This window comes from Punica granatum, chromosome 1 (assembly GCF_007655135.1).
Source record: "Punica granatum isolate Tunisia-2019 chromosome 1, ASM765513v2, whole genome shotgun sequence".
Lineage (NCBI taxonomy): Eukaryota > Viridiplantae > Streptophyta > Magnoliopsida > Myrtales > Lythraceae > Punica > Punica granatum.
In genome coordinates this window covers 3,573,120-3,591,470 of record NC_045127.1, presented here as the reverse complement: position 1 = coordinate 3,591,470, position 18,351 = coordinate 3,573,120, and the positions used below count along the sequence as shown (strand labels likewise).

The window sequence follows — 18,351 nt, the reverse complement described above, 5'->3', positions numbered from 1 at the left end:
AACTAATCTGATTTCAGATTAGACGGAAGCATGTGGCATGATTTTATAAACCGACGAGTTAAATCGTGTTTTCCCACATAAAATATTGCTACAAGTCGTATTACAAGGATGCCTAGCTTTAATTACATGAATAAACATGTTGTCAACGACCAGCTAGGTGTTAGGTAAGCACGAAAAGGATCTTTTAGTTGGAATGTCTCATACTAGTTACAGAAATACATGAATAGCAATACAAACCCGCAGATCGAATACATACAAACAAATAGAAACCGGCAGTTCGAAAGTTTTTGTTATCTCAAATCGAAGCCCAAACATAGAGGTATTCGGGTTCAAGATGCAATCCTTTGATCAGAAGCAGAATTATCGGTTTAAACTCATGGTCGACATAACACTTGAAGCATGGGGAGGTCTGAGGAGACTACTGACCGGGCAATTTGTCCTTCAAGTACTTCAGAACTGCTTTGGTTCCTTTGGCAAGGATCGCCCTCCTGATGCTGTTTCAGAAAAATCGGGAGAGAATGACATTGCAAGTCCTATAAGTTTGCTGTTCAGGCAATTTTAGTCCTATAAGTTTCATGCACGGCAAATCAGTCCTATATATTAGGTTCGTAAGGCAATTTTAGTTCATTCCATGACTGACTGTTAACTTGTGCTAATGTGGACACTAACACTTTGTCCACGTGGCAATTTGTGATTGGCTAAAATATATATATATATATATACACATATATATATAAATTTTAGAAAAAAGATTAAAAAAATGAAGGAAAACCCCATCCCGTCAAGGGATGGGGTTTTCCTTCATTTTTTTTCTAAAATTTATATATTTTTAATTTTTTTAGCCAATCACGAATTGCCAAGTGGACAAAGTTAATGGCGTTGGTGTCCACATCAGCACCGGTTAAAGGTCAGTCACGGAATGGATTAAAATTGCCTTACGAACCTAACATATAGGATTGATTTTAATTACCTGAACAACAAACTTATAGGTTTTGCAGTGCAATTCTCCCTTGACATTACATGTTCATTCAGTAGTTATGGCAGGCAAAGGTTATGGGTATTTAGGCACTACTGCATGAACTGGGAATTCAGACATCTTAAGAATTTGTGATAATATATGCCCATAACAAGTGACGACATTCGTATATAATTATCATGCCACAGTGCTTCTGCAAATAAGCCATTTTCCACAAGTCGATTTCTAGATTAAGCGAAACTGAACTTTGATCAGGATGGATAAGTGAGGCTTTCCTCAAGAATGCATGCCATGTTAATATTCTGATTCTACGCGCAAGGGAACAAGAACAGAACAGATGACGTACCTTCTCAATGGATTTCCATCGAGTCTTAGGACCTGCAGGCTTGGTTCAAGTAATCCCTGATCAAACAATCATTGGGTCAGGATTTTATGAGTAACTGCCTTGCAAATCATATATTGACGGAGGAATAGCTATAGTAATGCATCATTAAGTTGGGAATTCAACATCAGCACTGCATCACTAGTATTATTCCCCTCACCAAAGGATAAATATATGTAAGAAGCGATTCAATAGCAAGACAAACCCAAACGCTTTGTCCTAAAACAGTTTCAGCTTTATTCCGCTAGCCACTTTCAAGTTCAGTCAATTTCATGAAATCACATAAGTGAATCTGGTCCACAAATGTGAAATTGTAATGACGAAACCATAATGGAGTCGGATTATCATCTCACCAGCTCTGGAGGAAGTGCTGATATGTTGTTGTCAGAAAGATCAAGCTCAGTCAGAGATGTCAGAACCTCGAAACCCTGCATTGCCAATATGAATCAGTAACTCACTGATGCTTTACTTTTTCCCAACAGAATGACTGTTAACAAGAATCCCCGATCTTTAACCCAGCCAGAATGCTTTTGCGGTAAAAACACATTATCAGAAAAAGAACATACTCAAAAAACTAATTCAATTTAGGGAAGGAGCATCAGGTGATGTAAAGCCACCTCTGGAATTGTCTGAATGGAATTTTGGCTCAAGTCCAGAATCTGCAGATGCTTCAGCTTCAAGATGTCTGATGGGATTTCATGAAGCTGCACTCGTCTAAGCAAACAAGATAAAATTATTATAATTGCACAAATATGATGAAATGAAGTGCGAATATCGCAAACAAGGAATAGATAATGCTGCAATGACCAAAGAGAATGTACCTAAGATGCAGCTCTCTTAACTGTGGCATAATAGAAAATGCTGGATTCTGTGGTAATGAAGAAATATTTCCACTTAAGTCCAAAATCTGAAGCATGCTAACAGCTTGAAATCCATGGGATGGGATCTGGAGAATGGCAGAAGATGAGATCAAGAATTTCCTATAAATAGTGGTGGCATATGAATCAAGTTAACTTAACTATCTCCAAGAGGCTTGGTGAATTTAACTATCTCCGAGTTAACTTATCTATCACATACACAGCGAAGGATGTAATCCACTACATTCTTATCGGAATACATCAGGATCCAAGTAAACACAGATTAAATATAATGATTTTCTATTTATTAAACTTGTTTCACAGTTTAGTAAGGTTAAAAAATTGTCGAGTATTGAATTACCTGTCTGAGGGGATTAGAATCTAGCTTCAAGCACGAAAGATTATTTAGTGACTTCAAAATTTCCCCAGGCCACTCTTTAATCTTGTTCCTGGATAGTATCAAAGTCTGCACATTTGAATAGATCAAGAAAAAATGTTTAGGAACAAAAAGGCAGTCCATATGATAAAGCAGCACCAAACTCTTCAGATAAAGCCCATTCTAATCCTTCTAGCATTGGGCCATTGGCAGGTGAAGGTGTTAAAATTATGGTTGCTCACTGAAAATTCCAGTATATGACATCTAAAGTCAACATTCGACAATAGTTAAGCAACTGAAGAGCGCAATGGACAGTTTAAGTGATAGCACATCAAGAGCAGCTCTAGCCTTGATAGTGCCTTCCCATTTTTCAACACCAAATCCTATCAAGCATCATAAGTACTGAAACTTTTACGCTTCAATTCCCCTTACAGGTAAAATTCAAAAGGGTAATATTGAATCATTAGCTTTTGGTCCAAGCAGGACTGACTCTACTAACTAGGCCAGCCCGTTTCCACATGGAGAATTGAGGATGAATCTCTGAGGAAAACGTTGAGCAACTTTTACGTAGCATTAAAGTTATAGAAGCTTTATCAATTTCCAGCAACAAGGAATGTCGCAACTATCATAGTTTTCTAAGAAGTTAATGAGCTTGGGGTGGTAAGATGAAAAATGACTGTAGTAGTGCTCAGTCTCAACTTTGGAGCTGGGACAGCACAAGATTATATTTTACCTGAAGAGATGTGCATGAAGAGAGCTCCATGGGAAGCTCTTCAATGGAATTTTTAGAGAGATCAACTTTTGCAATGTCACCAGTTTCCCATACTTCTGATGGCACGGCACTTAAGCCTGTCCCTTCCAAATTAAGTTCCTGAAATGTTATAACAGAGACATAAATCAAACGTTGCTTTCTTAGATTATGTAGATACCTATGGACGGAAAAGGAAAGTTCAGCTTCCAAGTGGGTTCAAAATCTAAGAAGAGATGGAACAAGAATACAAAACAGTAAGATAACCATTACCAGCCCACATATTTTCCATTGCTGTATGAAAAATTTTGCAGTATGCAAGTGGCTTTGGCATGACTCGCTATTGACTTTTGCTGGATAGAAATATTTGCAATAACGTCGTGAAAAAGAGGTATACAAACAAATTTAGTTTACTTATTGAAACAAATGTTTTTGGGAAATAATATTTCAAAGACATAATTATCTAATGTCTAATAACGATGACTTTCTTGCAATCCAAAAGGTCTCCTTATACATCACAAAACAAAAAAGAGATTCTTAAGAATTAGATAGTACGAGATACCTTTGTAGTGATAGATAATCTAGTGGCCATTGCAACAACATCGTCTTTTGTTGTCTTTGCTGTTAAAGAATCTACAATATAAATTAGCAAAACTAAATGATATCAGTACCAAATGAAGCCCATACGCATGCATCTATAACTTGTTCAGCAGATAAAGCATTGGCAATTAGAAATTATAAGCAGAGGTGAGTACTATCCTTAAATAATAGGTTATGGATGCTATCAACCAGTTATTACCTTCATTCTCTGGAAGTCTACTGCGAAGGTACCTCAGTAATGCAGGAGTAGGACCATTGACAAGAGAGCTGAAAATTCAGTAGCGAAACTTCATCAGTGCACTCCTAAATCATGAAAAATATAAACTTGCTAATGAATCTAGACCACACCTTCTAAGAGTCCGCATAGGATTCCCAGTGAGCAGAAGCTTCCGGAGAGTAGTCATCTTGCCTGTACAATGAAACAATTTGTTACAGTCATATAGAGCATCGAGAATAATTTTGGTTGTGCATGATTCCATGGTAAAAGATATTTATAATAGTAAGTTTTTTGTGCACAGGAAAAGAACTGACTGACTTCACAGCGCTCTATTTTCTGTATCTTAGAATTTCTTCTCTTTAAGCTTTTGGAATTTCTGTTTATGGATTTTACTGCGATTCTAAAGAACCTACCCAATGAATATAGAACCATGACTTAGACTCAGAAACAACAAAGAGCTCCTATCTTAGAGCCTGAGATATTTCCTTTGCCATGAGGCCTTTTTGAAAAGTAACCAAAACAAGAAGAAGGTTCTCGAAAGCATAGCCGAACAATTAATTCATGATTTGCTGACCTTACCAATCTCTGGGGGAAGCTCACTTAATGTATTGTTTGATAGATCTAGAACTGAAACTCGCAATCTACATGCCCCCACTGGGTAATCCTTCAACTGCATCACAACTAGATTTCAGCTAGTATCAACTCAGTTCACGCCATTAAGAAAAAGATTTAAGGAACCTAGTTTTTTAAGACAAAACTGGAAATGTTTATAGTATAGACATGTAAGAATGTATTGAAGCAAAATCGAATAGAAAACCGGAAACAGAACACTAGTTCATGACCTGAGAAGGAAAATACTGCCTTCAAACTAGGCAACTTACCTGATTTGAGTGCAAATCTAGGGTGCCTAAGCGAGAGAGCTCCCCTATTTCTGATGGCAATGAAGACAGCATGTTATTCCTGTAAAATGAAGCCACACATCCTGGTTGAATGTTTGAACAGACAAATCGTCATAAAAAAAAATGATGAATTGTGAAATTTGAAAGAGTTGATGAGGAGAAAGAAATCACCCCATGTAGAACTCAGCGAGGGAAGAGCAACCCATGATAGAATGAGGGATTGAAGAAATTCCTGCAAAGATCAAATAGCTAATTAAATACCAACATGAACAGGAAGGAGATCAAATAATGCTGAAAGAGTTAGCATACACAAAGGCGACTCCTTCCAGTTGAAAACTTACGGTTTTGATGAAGATCTAGGCGGATGAGACGTGAAAGATTCCCAATGTTCTCCGACATAGCACCAAGTAAATTTCTTGCTGATAAATTTAAATATGTAGAGATATTAGATTCAAATTACATCAATCATATGTTGGAACTGACATTATACATGCTTACCTGCATTGAGCTCTGTGAGCATTGACCATGATGCAATTATATTAGCAGAAAGAACTGTAAGCTTGTTGCCCTAGCACAAAATAGGTGAAAAACAACTTCCCAATCAATAACCCCAAGAGAAAAATGGAAGCTACTTCTCGAACAATCCAAGTAATTAACAATACTAAATTAACTACAGTGAATGGTGGGGCAATACCTTCTTTGTGTTCAATCTAAAAAATATTTTATACACATTATAGGGAGCTCGAGAAGAAGAATATTACAAGGCTGAAAAGAGAATTTGGTACAAATTGAAAATCATTTCATATTTTGGTTGCTGAGCGAAACACAAAAAAACCAAGGATCATAACAGCACTCTTAGTCGAGCTACTAAAACACACAAAACTATCTGAGAGCCAAGCAAGGGTATACACTTCCCAAGACCTGCATCATGTCTCTTAAGCTTCTCATAAGAACTTGTACCATGAAGGGAAATAAAAATTTATAACCTAAGAAGTACCTCCACATCTAGTTTGGTTAATTTTGAACATTGACCCAAATCTTCAGGCAAGGTTGAAATGGCATTATTTGATGCCTGGAAAAGATGCATCACAGAAGAGTGAGAAAACATCGGAGCTAACATTATAAGAAGCAATTCATGGGGAAGCAGTCATCATATGGTTTGAATTCAGAACCTCAGTGATTATACAGTCCAGATACTTAGTAACACAAAGGTCAATAAGATTTTGACTAATCAATTTGGTTTATTCAAGAACCCATTTGATCATCATTAAGGTCCATAGGGTCAGTGCAGATAGTAAGAACATACAAAGTCTCCAGCAGCTGGTAAATAAGACAAAATATAATCATCAGAGTACTTCAGCTTCTACAACATTCATGACCAAAGCTAGAAATAACTGATTCATCTGGTTCTTAATGCCATCACAATACAGCACAAAACAACAAAGAAATTAATGATTAAGGTCCACGGGGTCAGTGCAGATAGTGATAACATACAAAGCCTCCAGCAGCTGGTAAATAAGACTAAATATAATCATCAGAGTACTTCAGCCTCTACAACATCCATGACCAAAGCTAGAAATAACTGGTTCCTCTGGTTCTTAATGCCATCACAATACAGCACAAAACAACAAAGAAATTAATGCCATCAGATAATTACTGAAACACTTGATGTCCAGCCAAACTAATCTCATGCTATATAAATGAAGAAAGCAATATAACAAGACTGAGAATGTTTCACCTTCAGCTCTGACAGATCTGAACACCTTCCAAGAGAGGCAGGGAGTTCTTTTAGCTTGTTGCTGGAGCAGTCAAACCTGACAAAGCAGAAAGAGAAGAAATGTTATCACCTTAATAACTTTAGGTCTGTTAATGTGATGGTATCAGAGAATAGAAGAATCCAGGGCAGGTTTTACATAATAAACGAACTAGGAAAATATGAATGTGGAAGCAACACATGGAGCTCCACCGCTTTCATGAAGCCTCTAACATCAACAAACCAAATTATTTTCAGAAGGTCGATCATGCACCTTTTGGAGAGGTCTCTGAGCCTATTACAAAGGATGGCAGACAGGAACTTAGCAGGGCACACGTGAGAGAAAATAAACTCACTTGACTAGAGCAGCTGCGGAGCCAATCTCCTCTGGAATACTAGTGATTGAGTTAAAGGAGACATCTAGAGACTTCAGCATAGGAAGGCTGACAAACAAGATAAAAGTTTGAATAAGAATAAAATGAGAAACTAAACAACTGACTATAAACGCGAAACACAAACTATATTTTAAGACAGCAAGAGACAAGGTCAGGGTTACTCACTCTCCTATAGCTGCAGGAAGCTGCGTAAGTTTGTTGTGGCTAACATTCAACACAGTCAGTGAACCCAAGTTGCGCAGATCTTCTTTCAGCATTTCAATTTCATTGTGAGCCAGTATCAGCTTTTGTAGCTCCACGGTCTGCACAAAGTAAGATTTGTATCTTTGTCATACGCATTTCAAAGTGGGAAGCTTCTCACCGCTTCACTAATAAAGGAAGGACAATAAAATGGCTCAAGATATATTGGAGTTACTACCTCCCACCACCTTTCCCCTTCACCAACTGTGTCCAAACTCTGATATACCTCGCTGGGAACCTCCCTAATCATTGAAATCAATTCTCATCAGTAACCACAGTAGAAATTAACCCCTGACAATTGAGTTACGCTCCGAATAATGCAAACAGGCAAGAAATTAGATGAGACAAGAACAGCAATCATCGGGCTCTTTCACTAATCTTCCCGAGATAATCCTTAATAACATAAACAGATCAACATGGAACCACCCCAGTCAACCAGCTTTTATCTTGAATGCTAAACCAAGGACAGGCCAGGTCAGCTTAAAAGGCAGCACATTTAACCAGAAAAAAAACATTTACCCACCACAACGATGAACGCCAATTCGGACGCTAGATTAATAAATGCAACGTTATGTACCAACATCTGATTTATTGCTTTCGGATAAATTTGAGGTAATTTTACTATTTGAGTAGAGCCTCATACGGGTAGATGCCGGTCCTAACCTTCTATATTTCAACAGATTAACCGCGCAAGCTTGCTAGAATGCGATGGCACACTTTACAGTATTTCAACAAATACTACATCAGCTTTTAACAGTGACATTCTAAGTTATGAAAAATCACAGATTATAGCAAAAATAAAAAAGAAAAAAAAGAAAGATTTATGACAAATCTATGGGCAGATTCGATCGGGATATTACTGAACGCCTTTTCTTCTATCAAGCTCGTATATCCAGTGGAAAGATATATTCTATGAAGCTTAATCTCCCGTCATAATAGACAAATTGTCTAAGCTGCAAATGCAACTGCTCCAATGGAGGTAATGAATCGTTTTTGCTTCTATCGGAACATGTAAAACGAGAAGCAACGACAATGAGAGTATGGTCGGGCAGTGAGGTGATGAACAGCACTCACTTGAGCGAGCGATTCGACAAGTTGAGGGAGCCGGAAGTCCTCGCAGATTTAAGCAGGCGATCCATCGTTCGTCTTCCCTTCCGCAGATATCTTCACTCTCAGCTCAGAGATCTAAGCTTTTGCTTGTTCAGATGCTTCTTTGAAGAAGAAGGCTCAAAGGCGGAAGAAGATGAAATGTCATGTCCTTGCCATAGAGGGCGATGGAGAGGACCCCGGGAAAACGTTCTCCATGTTCTCCAGAAAACGGGAAAACATGGAAAAATAATATATGCGGGCCAACCCACAATACAGCTCGGCCCATCAGTCTGGGCAGGGCTCGGCCCATTGACTCCTCGTCGGCTAGCTAATGGTATTGTTTTCTGACAGTCGGTGCTCGGTGCTCCTTCCTTTTCCCTTTCCCTCTGAAACCCTACTGACGGGCAAGCCGCTGGGCGTTGCCTGCTATTGTCAACCATCTCGAGCTACCGTTGGTCCTCCGGTGACGAGATTTGAATATGACGAAGAAGAAGGAGAAGAGCGTGAACGTGTCCGGGAAGCCCAAGCACTCCCTGGACGTGAACCGGAAGGATGGGAAGGGAGATGCCCGCAGTGCTGCCACGGTGCGCCGCCTCAAGATGTACAATTCGCGGCCGAGGCGCGACACCAAGGGCAAGATCTTGAGCCACGAGCTCCAGTCCAAGGAGCTCCCCAACACTCGCATCCAGCCCGACCGCCGCTGGTTTGGTTCGTAGGATTAGATTTTCGGATAATCCATGATCAGTTATACTGAAGTTTGGGATGTAAATTGCAGCTGAGCCAGTTCATTTGCTTGTTGGGTTTTCCTGGAATGTGATCGGTGGGTAAAAACATATGCTTTTGTTGTTGCTGTATGCAGGGAACACGAGGGTTGTCAATCAGAGAGAGCTTATATTTTTACGAGAAGAGCTCCAGAGCCGAATGTCAAGTAATTTCAATGTTCTTTTGAAGGAAAGGAAGCTTCCTTTATCCCTCCTAAATGATCCCAAGAAGGTATGAGGCTTTCCGAATAAGTCGCCTCGCAAAATTCCGGCTTGAATTTGCTAATTGTGTCGGTGTTCGGCTTAATGCATGTGAAGCAAGCAAGGGTACATCTTCTAGACAGAGAGCCTTTCTCGGATGCTTTCGGTCCTAAGAGGAAGAGGAAGCGCCCCAATCTCATGGCAGCAGATTATGAATCTTTAGTTAAGAAAGCTGATGGTTCTCAAGGTAAATGATTTCATGTTCTCTACTTTTGGTCGTGACTCGTGAGCACAAGTAAGTTTTGGAGCAAAAGATAGCACATTTTGGTTCCAGAGTACTGCCATTTTGTGTATGAGGATGGGTGATTTTCAGATACAAGAGATAATCTAAAACACTGCAGTGTCTAGTCAGATTCCTCGGTATGTATTAATTGCTCGTATGCATATCATAGCTTTTGTTTCTTGATCTGCAGATGACTTTGAACAGAAGCGTGGTGATTCTGCAGAAGGAAATGAAGATGATGGACTTAGGGACTTGGTTCGGCATACAATGTTTGAGAAGGGTCAAAGTAAGCGCATATGGGGTGAACTCTACAAAGTCATAGATTCTTCAGATGTTGTTATTCAGGTACTTCAGTCTTTTGTTTTGTGCTCCTATGGAGAAGGTCATATGATTACCACTGTTTTATTGACCAAATTTTCAATTCAGGTTTTGGATGCTAGAGATCCACCAGGTACAAGATGTTATCATCTGGAGAAGCATCTGAAAGAACATTGCAAGCACAAGCATATGGTTTTTCTTTTGAACAAGGTTTGTTTTTTATGATGAAATGAAACTGATAGATGCTTTATATACTCATGCATTTCTAGTCCTTAACTAATTTTAATTGCTTCATTCAGTGTGATCTGGTTCCAGCTTGGGCAACCAAGGGATGGCTTCGCGTATTATCCAAGGAATATCCTACTCTAGCATTCCATGCTAGTATCAATAAATCTTTTGGCAAGGTATGTTCACTCTGTCAATGAAGAGAATCATGCAATTCTGATGCCTTGGGAAATCAGAAAGCAGATATTGTTTGCTTATTAGCTTTCTTGAAATAATGCTAAGCCTTGTGCTGAGGTTGTTAAAAATTCTCTGTAGTCTACTTGAATATATCATTTTGTGGTTTAATAATATTTATGCTCGTCACATTGTAGTTCTAGTAATTTTGTTAAACCTTATAGCTTTGTTCTGATGTTATTACAACTTAATCTTTACCATTTAGGGCTCTCTCCTTTCTGTCTTGAGACAATTTGCACGCTTGAAAAGCGACAAGCAAGCAATATCTGTCGGTTTTGTTGGCTATCCTAATGTTGGGAAATCATCGGTGATCAACACCTTGAGGACAAAAAATGTAAGCTTTGCTTTTATCTTTTGCTCAATTATCAAACACCACGGCATATTCTGTGCTCTACGTTCTTCCATACTGTTGATGTCTGACTTTGTTCTGTTATTTTTGTTTATATCAGGTTTGCAAGGTTGCTCCTATTCCTGGGGAGACCAAAGTGTGGCAGTACATAACATTGACAAAACGAATCTTCCTAATTGATTGCCCTGGTGTCGTTTACCAGAATAAGGACTCTGAAACCGATATTGTTTTGAAGGGCGTTGTATGTTATTCTGATCTTACTTTGCATTTTAAGTATTCTAATGAAAATTCATGTACTTTGGGTTTTAATTTAAATCCTTCAGTGAGAGGACTTGTTATGGAATGCCTTCACGTTTAACACTATTGATGTTGTTATAGGTCCGGGTCACAAATTTGGCAGATGCTTCTGAACACATTGGAGAGGTTCTTAGACGGGTTAAAAGGGAACACCTGCAGAGAGCGTACAAGATAAAGGATTGGTGAGGCACATGTCTTTACAGGAAAACATCGATACCACCAAATTTTTCTTTGGTCTGTAAATGCTGGTCTTCAATTGGAGTCTTGCTTTCAGATAAAGATGCGGGAAATCTGTCTAATAATGATTCTCAAATTCTTTCGTGATGCTCTCATTTGAAGCTTTAAACGGTATGTTGAGTATAATATGCTTACTGGTGGTTTCAGGGAAGATGAAAATGATTTCTTAGTCCAGCTGTGCAGAGCAACAGGCAAATTGTTGAGGGTATATCCGTTACCCATTCTGATCTTAGTGTTAAATACCAAATCAATTGCAATTTAATCTCTTTAGAAGATGTGAATGTTTGGCTTTAATTCACTTTAATGTCCAAAACTAGGGTGGTGAGCCAGACTTAACAACCGCAGCCAAGATGGTCCTCCACGACTGGCAAAGGGGAAAGATTCCCTTCTTCGTACCTCCTCCACAACGAGAAGCTGAAGCTTCTGAGGAGCCGAGCAAGGCTCACAATGATGCAGATAAAGATGAAGCACTTGCCTCTAATCAAGCGGCTGCCGCTTTTAAGGCCATTGAAAGAGAGATATCATCTCAGCAACAGAAAAGTGTGCCTGTCCAAAGGGATCTATTCACCGAGGAGGAGCTGAAAGGGAAGTCAGATTTGGAACACGGGTCGTCAGAGGATGAATCAGCCGAGGAGTCCCCAGCTGAGGAGGAAGATGATAGCTGAGGGCACCCTAAGTCGCGCACAAATTTTGTTAGTGTACCCTTTATTATCTTTGTAGGAAATATCTAGATCTCGTGTCTAATCATAAGTTTTTTTCTAATTTGTTTCGAAATCCTATGTATTCTATTCTCAATATGTCATTTCTTACTTCCAGCTATAAATTGTTGCATGATATAGCATGATTTCTGAGGTTAGGATCGAATGGTTTCTTGCCTCGAATACTGTTTGAAGCTTTCTAATGAATGCAGTAAGGATCAAGGATTATCATTTTGTGCTCATAGATTATGGTACCATACCGGTCCTGCCAGCTTCTGTGGTCCAATTTTTTGCTTGAGCTGGAGATTGAATTGGACCGGTTAAGTATGGAGATACAGATAAGAGTGGAGTTCCAAGCATATTGGCTACATTTGCCATGTTGCTTTGGCAATGAAAGAAGTTATGAACAGGCTGTGTATTGCTGGCAGGTTGCTTTGAACTTAATTACGAATCCTTAAGTCCTGTCGTCTTGTTTGTTGCAGACTATAGGATCGAATCAGGACTCCTGATTAGTTAACAAGACGTGAGTTTCAATTGAATGATCCAACTGACAGATACTGTTTTGGGGAGCCGGAGGCGATTCTCCTCCGGACATTCTTATGAATCTCACCAAATTGTAATCTAGTTTGTGAAGATGACACCACTATGGTTCCGAATCCATACCAGATAGCATAAGACAATCATCTATGTCCTGCAATTTTTCGTTCTGTATTTGGAATTGAAGCAATATATTTCAATGGTAGATCATAAAACGACTCATTCGTCTATTTTCTTCTTTTAGCAATTGGAAAGAATATATATATATATATATATATGGTCAGAATGATAAGATGATCAAATCAAAGTTGGACAAATAATGTGGGACATATCGCATCATAAACGAAGGTCCGTCTCTGACGGACGCAGGCCAAAAATTTGCTAGAATTCTCTGATGCAATCAAACCATTAGATCATATCAGGAAAAAAAGAGAGCAAAAGAGAGGAGAAGGGTTCATCAGCTTAGACACTACCATTATAGTGCATTGATGACACCGTAAAATATTAGAAGTTCTTTCCCTTACTAATGCGTCCTTCATCCCATCACATATGATTTAAGTTTCCAACATATGCTTTGAGTAATGATCGGGTAATGAGAGGATTGGCCATTATAATTCAGATGCTTTTAGTAAGCGATAAAAATGGTTATAGAATCTATCGTATAATATCTTACGCACATATAACACATTTAAAAGACATAAGCCAACTATGAATTGATTAATGTGATTTGATGCTTCTTTTTCCTTAAGCGAGGCGTTGACTTCGAGTCTTATAGATGAAAAATATACCATAATTGAAAGTTTTATCTTTTAATTGATTAATTTTGCCTAAATCTGAATTAATCGAAACTCAAAGGATTTTCTGATACCGGCACAACAAACAAAGTTACATTTAGGGGGAGTTTGGTTTGATAAACAAAATCCAAACTAAACACAATAATGTTTCGGCTTAGGATATGAGAGTACCTATGGCTCTTTTAGCTATATAACCACTTTCATTTTTTTTCTATAGTTTGATCTTATTATAAAATCCAGTCCCATGTATTTTCTTATTTTTATGGAACATACAAAATCCTAAAAATTTGGTCACTTTCTTTCTATTAAAAAAATTCTCTACCTTTACTTAATTAGTTACGACTATCAAATATCTACAAAAATAAAGGGAGAAGCGCAACAAAAGTCTTATAAGTTTGATTTTTTTTTTACTTCAATCCTATAAGCTTTAATTTGAATTTTTCAATCCTATATGTTTGCTCTGTAGTACACATTTAGTCATATCCGTTAACAACCGTTAGAGATTTGCTGATATGGACTTCACACTGTCAAATCTGTCACAAGTGGTTGTTAATTGTCTATGTGGCAATTTTCGATTGGCTAAAAATTAAAATATTAGAAAATAAAAAAAAGTTTTAGAAATTACATAAGAAGTTCACGTGGTAATTTTCTATTTGCTGAAAACTTTTAAAAATTTAAAATATAATTCATTATTATTTTTTAACAATAAAAATATTTTAAAAAATTAAAAATTTTAAAAAAATCGAAAGGAGGAAGGGCGCCGGCAGCCCCAATAGGGAATGGGGATTCTTAGGATTCCGGTAGGTAGGACGTTAATCCCAACCACCACAACCTTGATTGGGGTTGCCGGTGACCAATGTGGTCACCGTCGACCCTAATCGAGGGGGTGGTAATTGGAATCGAGACCCTCGCCATCGGCCTTCGTCTCCCTTTCAATTTTCTTTTTAAGCTTTGTTTTATGAAAATTTTTATTAAAAATAATAATTAATTAATTTTAATTTTTTAAAAAGTTTTCATCAAATAAAAATTTGCCACGTGGACTTTTTATGTTAATTTCTAAAATTCCTTTTTAAATTTTCAGTCAACAGAAAATTGCCACGTGAACAATTAAAATCACCCATGACAGATTTGACGGTGTGAAGTCCATGTCATCCCTAATGGTTGTTAGGATTAAAAGTGCGCTATAGAGCAAACATATAAAATTGAAAAATTCAAATTAAAACTTATAAGACTAAAATAAATAAATAAAATCCAAACTTATAGGATTTCTGCTGCACTTCTCTCAAAAAATACATAATAATTTCTATAAATCTAGCAAATGTTCTTTGAATATCAAAATCTAGATTGGATAGAAATATGAAAGCAATCATGCCGCACTACGCGTGCGTGAGGGCTACCAAATTGCAAATTGTGAAAGTACGTAAATATATATATATTGTAAGGATCACGCCAAATAATCGTCCATTTTATTTATATTAATTAATTATTATATCATCCTCCACCTAAACTATCTAGATGCACACTTTATAGTTTCACTTTCACCCACTTGACGACTAATTATGGTAAATTTAATTATTGCATTTAAATTATTATATATATATAGATATATATATGCATTTAAATTATTATACATATAGTATATGTCATATGTTTGTGTCTATGTATATGCATGCTTATTATACAAGTGCTCATCACAAATATATATATATATATATATATATTACATTTAAAGTGCAACCAAGGGAATATTATTAAAAAAAATCGGAAATTTCCATCATTGAAATAGTAAGAAGTATGATGGGATTGCAAATTTACGTTATCCTGTAGGGATTTTAGGATATCTATAATATTAACCGGGCATAATGAAAAATATTGTAAAGAGATTTTATTAGGATATCTTTAAGATATCGAGAGTATTTGATCTTTATATCTACAAAATATAAATAGTAAGAGGGTTGGGTGCGATTTTTCAAGTATTTATTTTTCCGTGAAGAGGTCCAGAGTGGAATGGCGAGTAACAACAATGTTCTCTTGAAGGAAAAGAAGCTTCCTTCATCACTCCTATATGATCCAAAGAAGGTATGAGACTTTCTGAATAAGTTGCTTTGTGGAATTCCGACTTGAGTTGTTTTTGGCTTAATGCCTGTGAAGCAAGCAACGGTTCATCTTCTAGACAGAGAGCGTTTCTCGGATGCTTTTGGGCCTAAGAGGAACATGAGGAAGCATCCGAACCTCTTGGCAGCAGATTATGAATCTCTAGTTAAGAGCATCAGTATGTCGCGGCGCAAAAGATAGCACTTTGGTTCAGGGGACAGCCCTTTTTTATATATGGAACCAGAGATAATCTAAAAGAGTGCAGTGATGAATCACAGTCCTCGGTGTATGTGTTGATTACTCGTATGCATGTCACAGCTTTTGTTTCTTGATCTGCAGATGCCTTCGAACAGAAGTATGGTTAATCTGCAGAAGGAGATGAAGATGATGGACTTAGGCACGCAATGGTTGAGAGGTCAGAGTAAGCGCATATGGGGTGAACTCTACAAAGTCATAGATTCTTCAGATGTTATCGTTCAGGTACTTTTCTCTTTGGTTTTGTGCTCCTATCATTGGAGAAGGATCATATGATTTCCGCCCCGCTGTTTTATTCACCAAATCCCGATTCAGGTTTTGGATGCTAGAGATCCACAAGGTACAAGATGCTATCATCTGGAGAGGCATCTGAAAGAGCATTGCAAGGACAAGCATATGGTTTTTCTTTTGAACAAGGTTTGGCTTTTAGGATGAAATTATGAAACTGCAGATGCTTTGCATTCTCATGCATTTCTGCTCCTTAACGAATTTTAATTGCTTCATTCAGGTTGATCTGGTTCCAGCTTGGGCGATAAAGGGATGGCTTCGGGTTTTATCCAAAGAATATCCTACTCTATTATTCCGTGGCAGTACTAATAAATCTTTTGGCAAGGTATGTGGACCTTGTCAATGAAGAGATGTATGTGATGTTGATACCTTAGGAAATTAGGAAGCAGATATTGTTTGCATATTAGGTTTCTCAGAGTAATGCTAAGCCTTATACGAAGGTTTGCTGCGGTCTACTTGAATATATCATTTTGTGGTATATTAATATTTATGCTGGTCTTTTTGCTGTTCTAGTAATTTGTTAAACCTTATATAGCTTTGTTCTGATGTATTTAATCGTTTACCATTTAGGGCTCTCTCCTTTCTGTTTTGAGACAATTTGCACGTTTGATTTTGAGAAGCAACCACGACAAGCAAGCAATATCTGTCGGTTTTGTTGGCTATCCCAATGTTGGGAAGTCATCGGTGATCAACGCCCTGAGGACAAAGAGCGTAAGCTTTTCTTTTATCTTTTGCTCAACTATCAAGCCCCGCGACATATTATATGCTCTGCATTAATCTTCCATACTGTTGATGTCTGACTTGGTCCTCTTTTTTCTTGTTTTTTTAATATCAGGTTTGCAAGGTCGCTCCTATCCCGGGCGAGACCAAAGCATGGCAGTACATAAGGTTGACAAAGCAAATTTTTCTGATTGATTGCCCTGGTGTTGTTTACCCGAACAAGGACTCCGAAACGGATATTGTTTTGAAGGGCGTTGTACGTTATATTCTGATCTTACTTTGCTTGTTTGAGCATTCCCAACGAAAAATCATGTACTTCAGGTCTTAGATTATAAATCCTTCAGGGAGAGGATTTGCTGTGGGAAGTCTTCACGTGTAACACTATTGATGTTGTTATAGGTGCGAGTCACGAATTTGGAAGATGCTTCTGAACACATCGGGAAGGTTCTTAGACGTGTTAAAAAGGAACACCTGCAAAGAGCATACAAGATAAAGGACTGGTAAGGCTCATATCCTTTCAGGAAAACATGGATACCACTACCATTTTTGCTTTGGTCTGTGAATGCTGATATTTCGATTGGAATCTTGCATTCAAGAAAAAAAGATGCTAGAAATAGTCCGGTGATGGTTCTCGAATTCTTTCATGATCATCTCATTTGAAGCTTTAAATGGTACGTTGAGTATAATATGCTTCCTGGTGGTTTCAGGGAAGATGAAAATGATTTCTTAGTTCAGCTGTGCAGAGCAAAAGGCAAATTATTGAGGGTATATCTCTTGCCCATTCTGATCATAGTGTTACATACCAAATTAATCCTTTTTTTTTAAATCTTTGTACGTGGACGATGTGAATGGTCGGCTTTAATTCACTTTAATGTCCAAATCTAGGGTGGTGAACCGGACTTAACCTCCGCCGCCAAGATGATGCTCCACGACTGGCAAAGGGGAAGGATTCCCTTCTTTGTACCTCCTTCACTACGAGAAACTGAAGCATCTGAGGGGCCGAGCAAGGCTCACAAGGATGCAGATAAATATGAGGCATTTGGCACTAGGCAGGCGGCTGCATCTTTTCGGGTCATTGCCAGCGTGATCTCATCTCAGCAGCAGAAAAGTATACCTGTCCAAAGGGATCTATTCACTGAGGACGAGCTCAAAGGGAAGTCGGATCCAGAACTCGGGTCGCCGGAGGATGAATCAGCCGAGGAGCCACCAGCTGAGGAGGAGGATGATAGCTAAGGCTTCTTGAGTCAGCCAAAATATTTTGTTAGTGTATCCTATATCATTTTTATAGATCGTATATTTAAGATCATTGGGGAGGTTGGAATCGAATGTTCTATTGCCTCAGTTATCATTTGAAGCTTCGTAATGAATGTGGTAAGGATCAAGAATTCCGTGTTCTAATAGATTGTAGTCTTATGTATCATATCGGTCCTGCCAGCTTTCCGTGGTCCCGTATTTAGCCCGAGTTGGAGTTCGAATTGGACTGATTGGGTACATATGGAGATATATAGATAGAGCTGGGTTCCAAGCA

At 38.1% G+C, this 18,351-nt stretch overlaps 3 protein-coding genes across 6 annotated transcripts; 2 read left to right on the top strand and 1 right to left on the bottom strand.

The window, feature by feature from the left end:
* LOC116189651 (plant intracellular Ras-group-related LRR protein 6) lies at positions 1–8,708 on the bottom strand. Of its 2 annotated transcripts, none has more exons than XM_031519414.1 (21): positions 8,518–8,705; positions 7,622–7,685; positions 7,369–7,505; positions 7,165–7,251; positions 6,794–6,869; positions 6,053–6,127; positions 5,554–5,623; positions 5,397–5,474; positions 5,227–5,287; positions 5,038–5,116; positions 4,736–4,826; positions 4,288–4,348; positions 4,139–4,206; positions 3,902–3,972; positions 3,325–3,462; positions 2,577–2,681; positions 2,180–2,304; positions 1,976–2,072; positions 1,712–1,786; positions 1,323–1,378; positions 1–494 (listed from the first exon to the last, which is right to left on the bottom strand). In XM_031519414.1, exons 1-21 carry the CDS (start codon positions 8,580–8,582, stop codon positions 419–421), a joined length of 1,755 nt encoding a protein of 584 aa, XP_031375274.1. In that variant the 5' UTR covers positions 8,583–8,705; the 3' UTR covers positions 1–418. The 2 variants fall into 2 exon arrangements, with proteins under 2 accessions (XP_031375274.1, XP_031375281.1); XM_031519421.1 differs by lacking the exon at positions 1–494 and adding an exon at positions 827–1,009 and having other exon boundaries at positions 8,518–8,708.
* Positions 8,709–8,889: 181 nt separating this feature from the next.
* LOC116189666 (nuclear/nucleolar GTPase 2) lies at positions 8,890–12,377 on the top strand. Its single transcript, XM_031519433.1, has 11 exons — positions 8,890–9,240; positions 9,392–9,525; positions 9,612–9,741; positions 9,968–10,122; positions 10,204–10,305; positions 10,395–10,499; positions 10,760–10,888; positions 11,004–11,144; positions 11,282–11,382; positions 11,585–11,642; positions 11,755–12,377. Exons 1-11 carry the CDS (start codon positions 9,012–9,014, stop codon positions 12,100–12,102), a joined length of 1,632 nt encoding a protein of 543 aa, XP_031375293.1. The 5' UTR covers positions 8,890–9,011; the 3' UTR covers positions 12,103–12,377.
* A 3,030-nt stretch (positions 12,378–15,407) lies between these two features.
* LOC116189632 (nuclear/nucleolar GTPase 2-like) lies at positions 15,408–18,351 on the top strand. Of its 3 annotated transcripts, none has more exons than XM_031519395.1 (9): positions 15,408–15,545; positions 15,900–16,040; positions 16,131–16,232; positions 16,324–16,428; positions 16,674–16,814; positions 16,939–17,079; positions 17,223–17,323; positions 17,531–17,588; positions 17,709–18,351. In XM_031519395.1, the coding sequence occupies exons 1-9, from the start codon at positions 15,474–15,476 to the stop codon at positions 18,054–18,056; spliced, it is 1,209 nt and encodes a 402-aa protein (XP_031375255.1). In that variant the 5' UTR covers positions 15,408–15,473; the 3' UTR covers positions 18,057–18,351. The 3 variants fall into 3 exon arrangements, with proteins under 3 accessions (XP_031375255.1, XP_031375248.1, XP_031375262.1); XM_031519388.1 differs by lacking the exon at positions 15,408–15,545 and adding an exon at positions 15,585–15,725; XM_031519402.1 differs by lacking the exon at positions 15,408–15,545 and adding an exon at positions 15,593–15,738.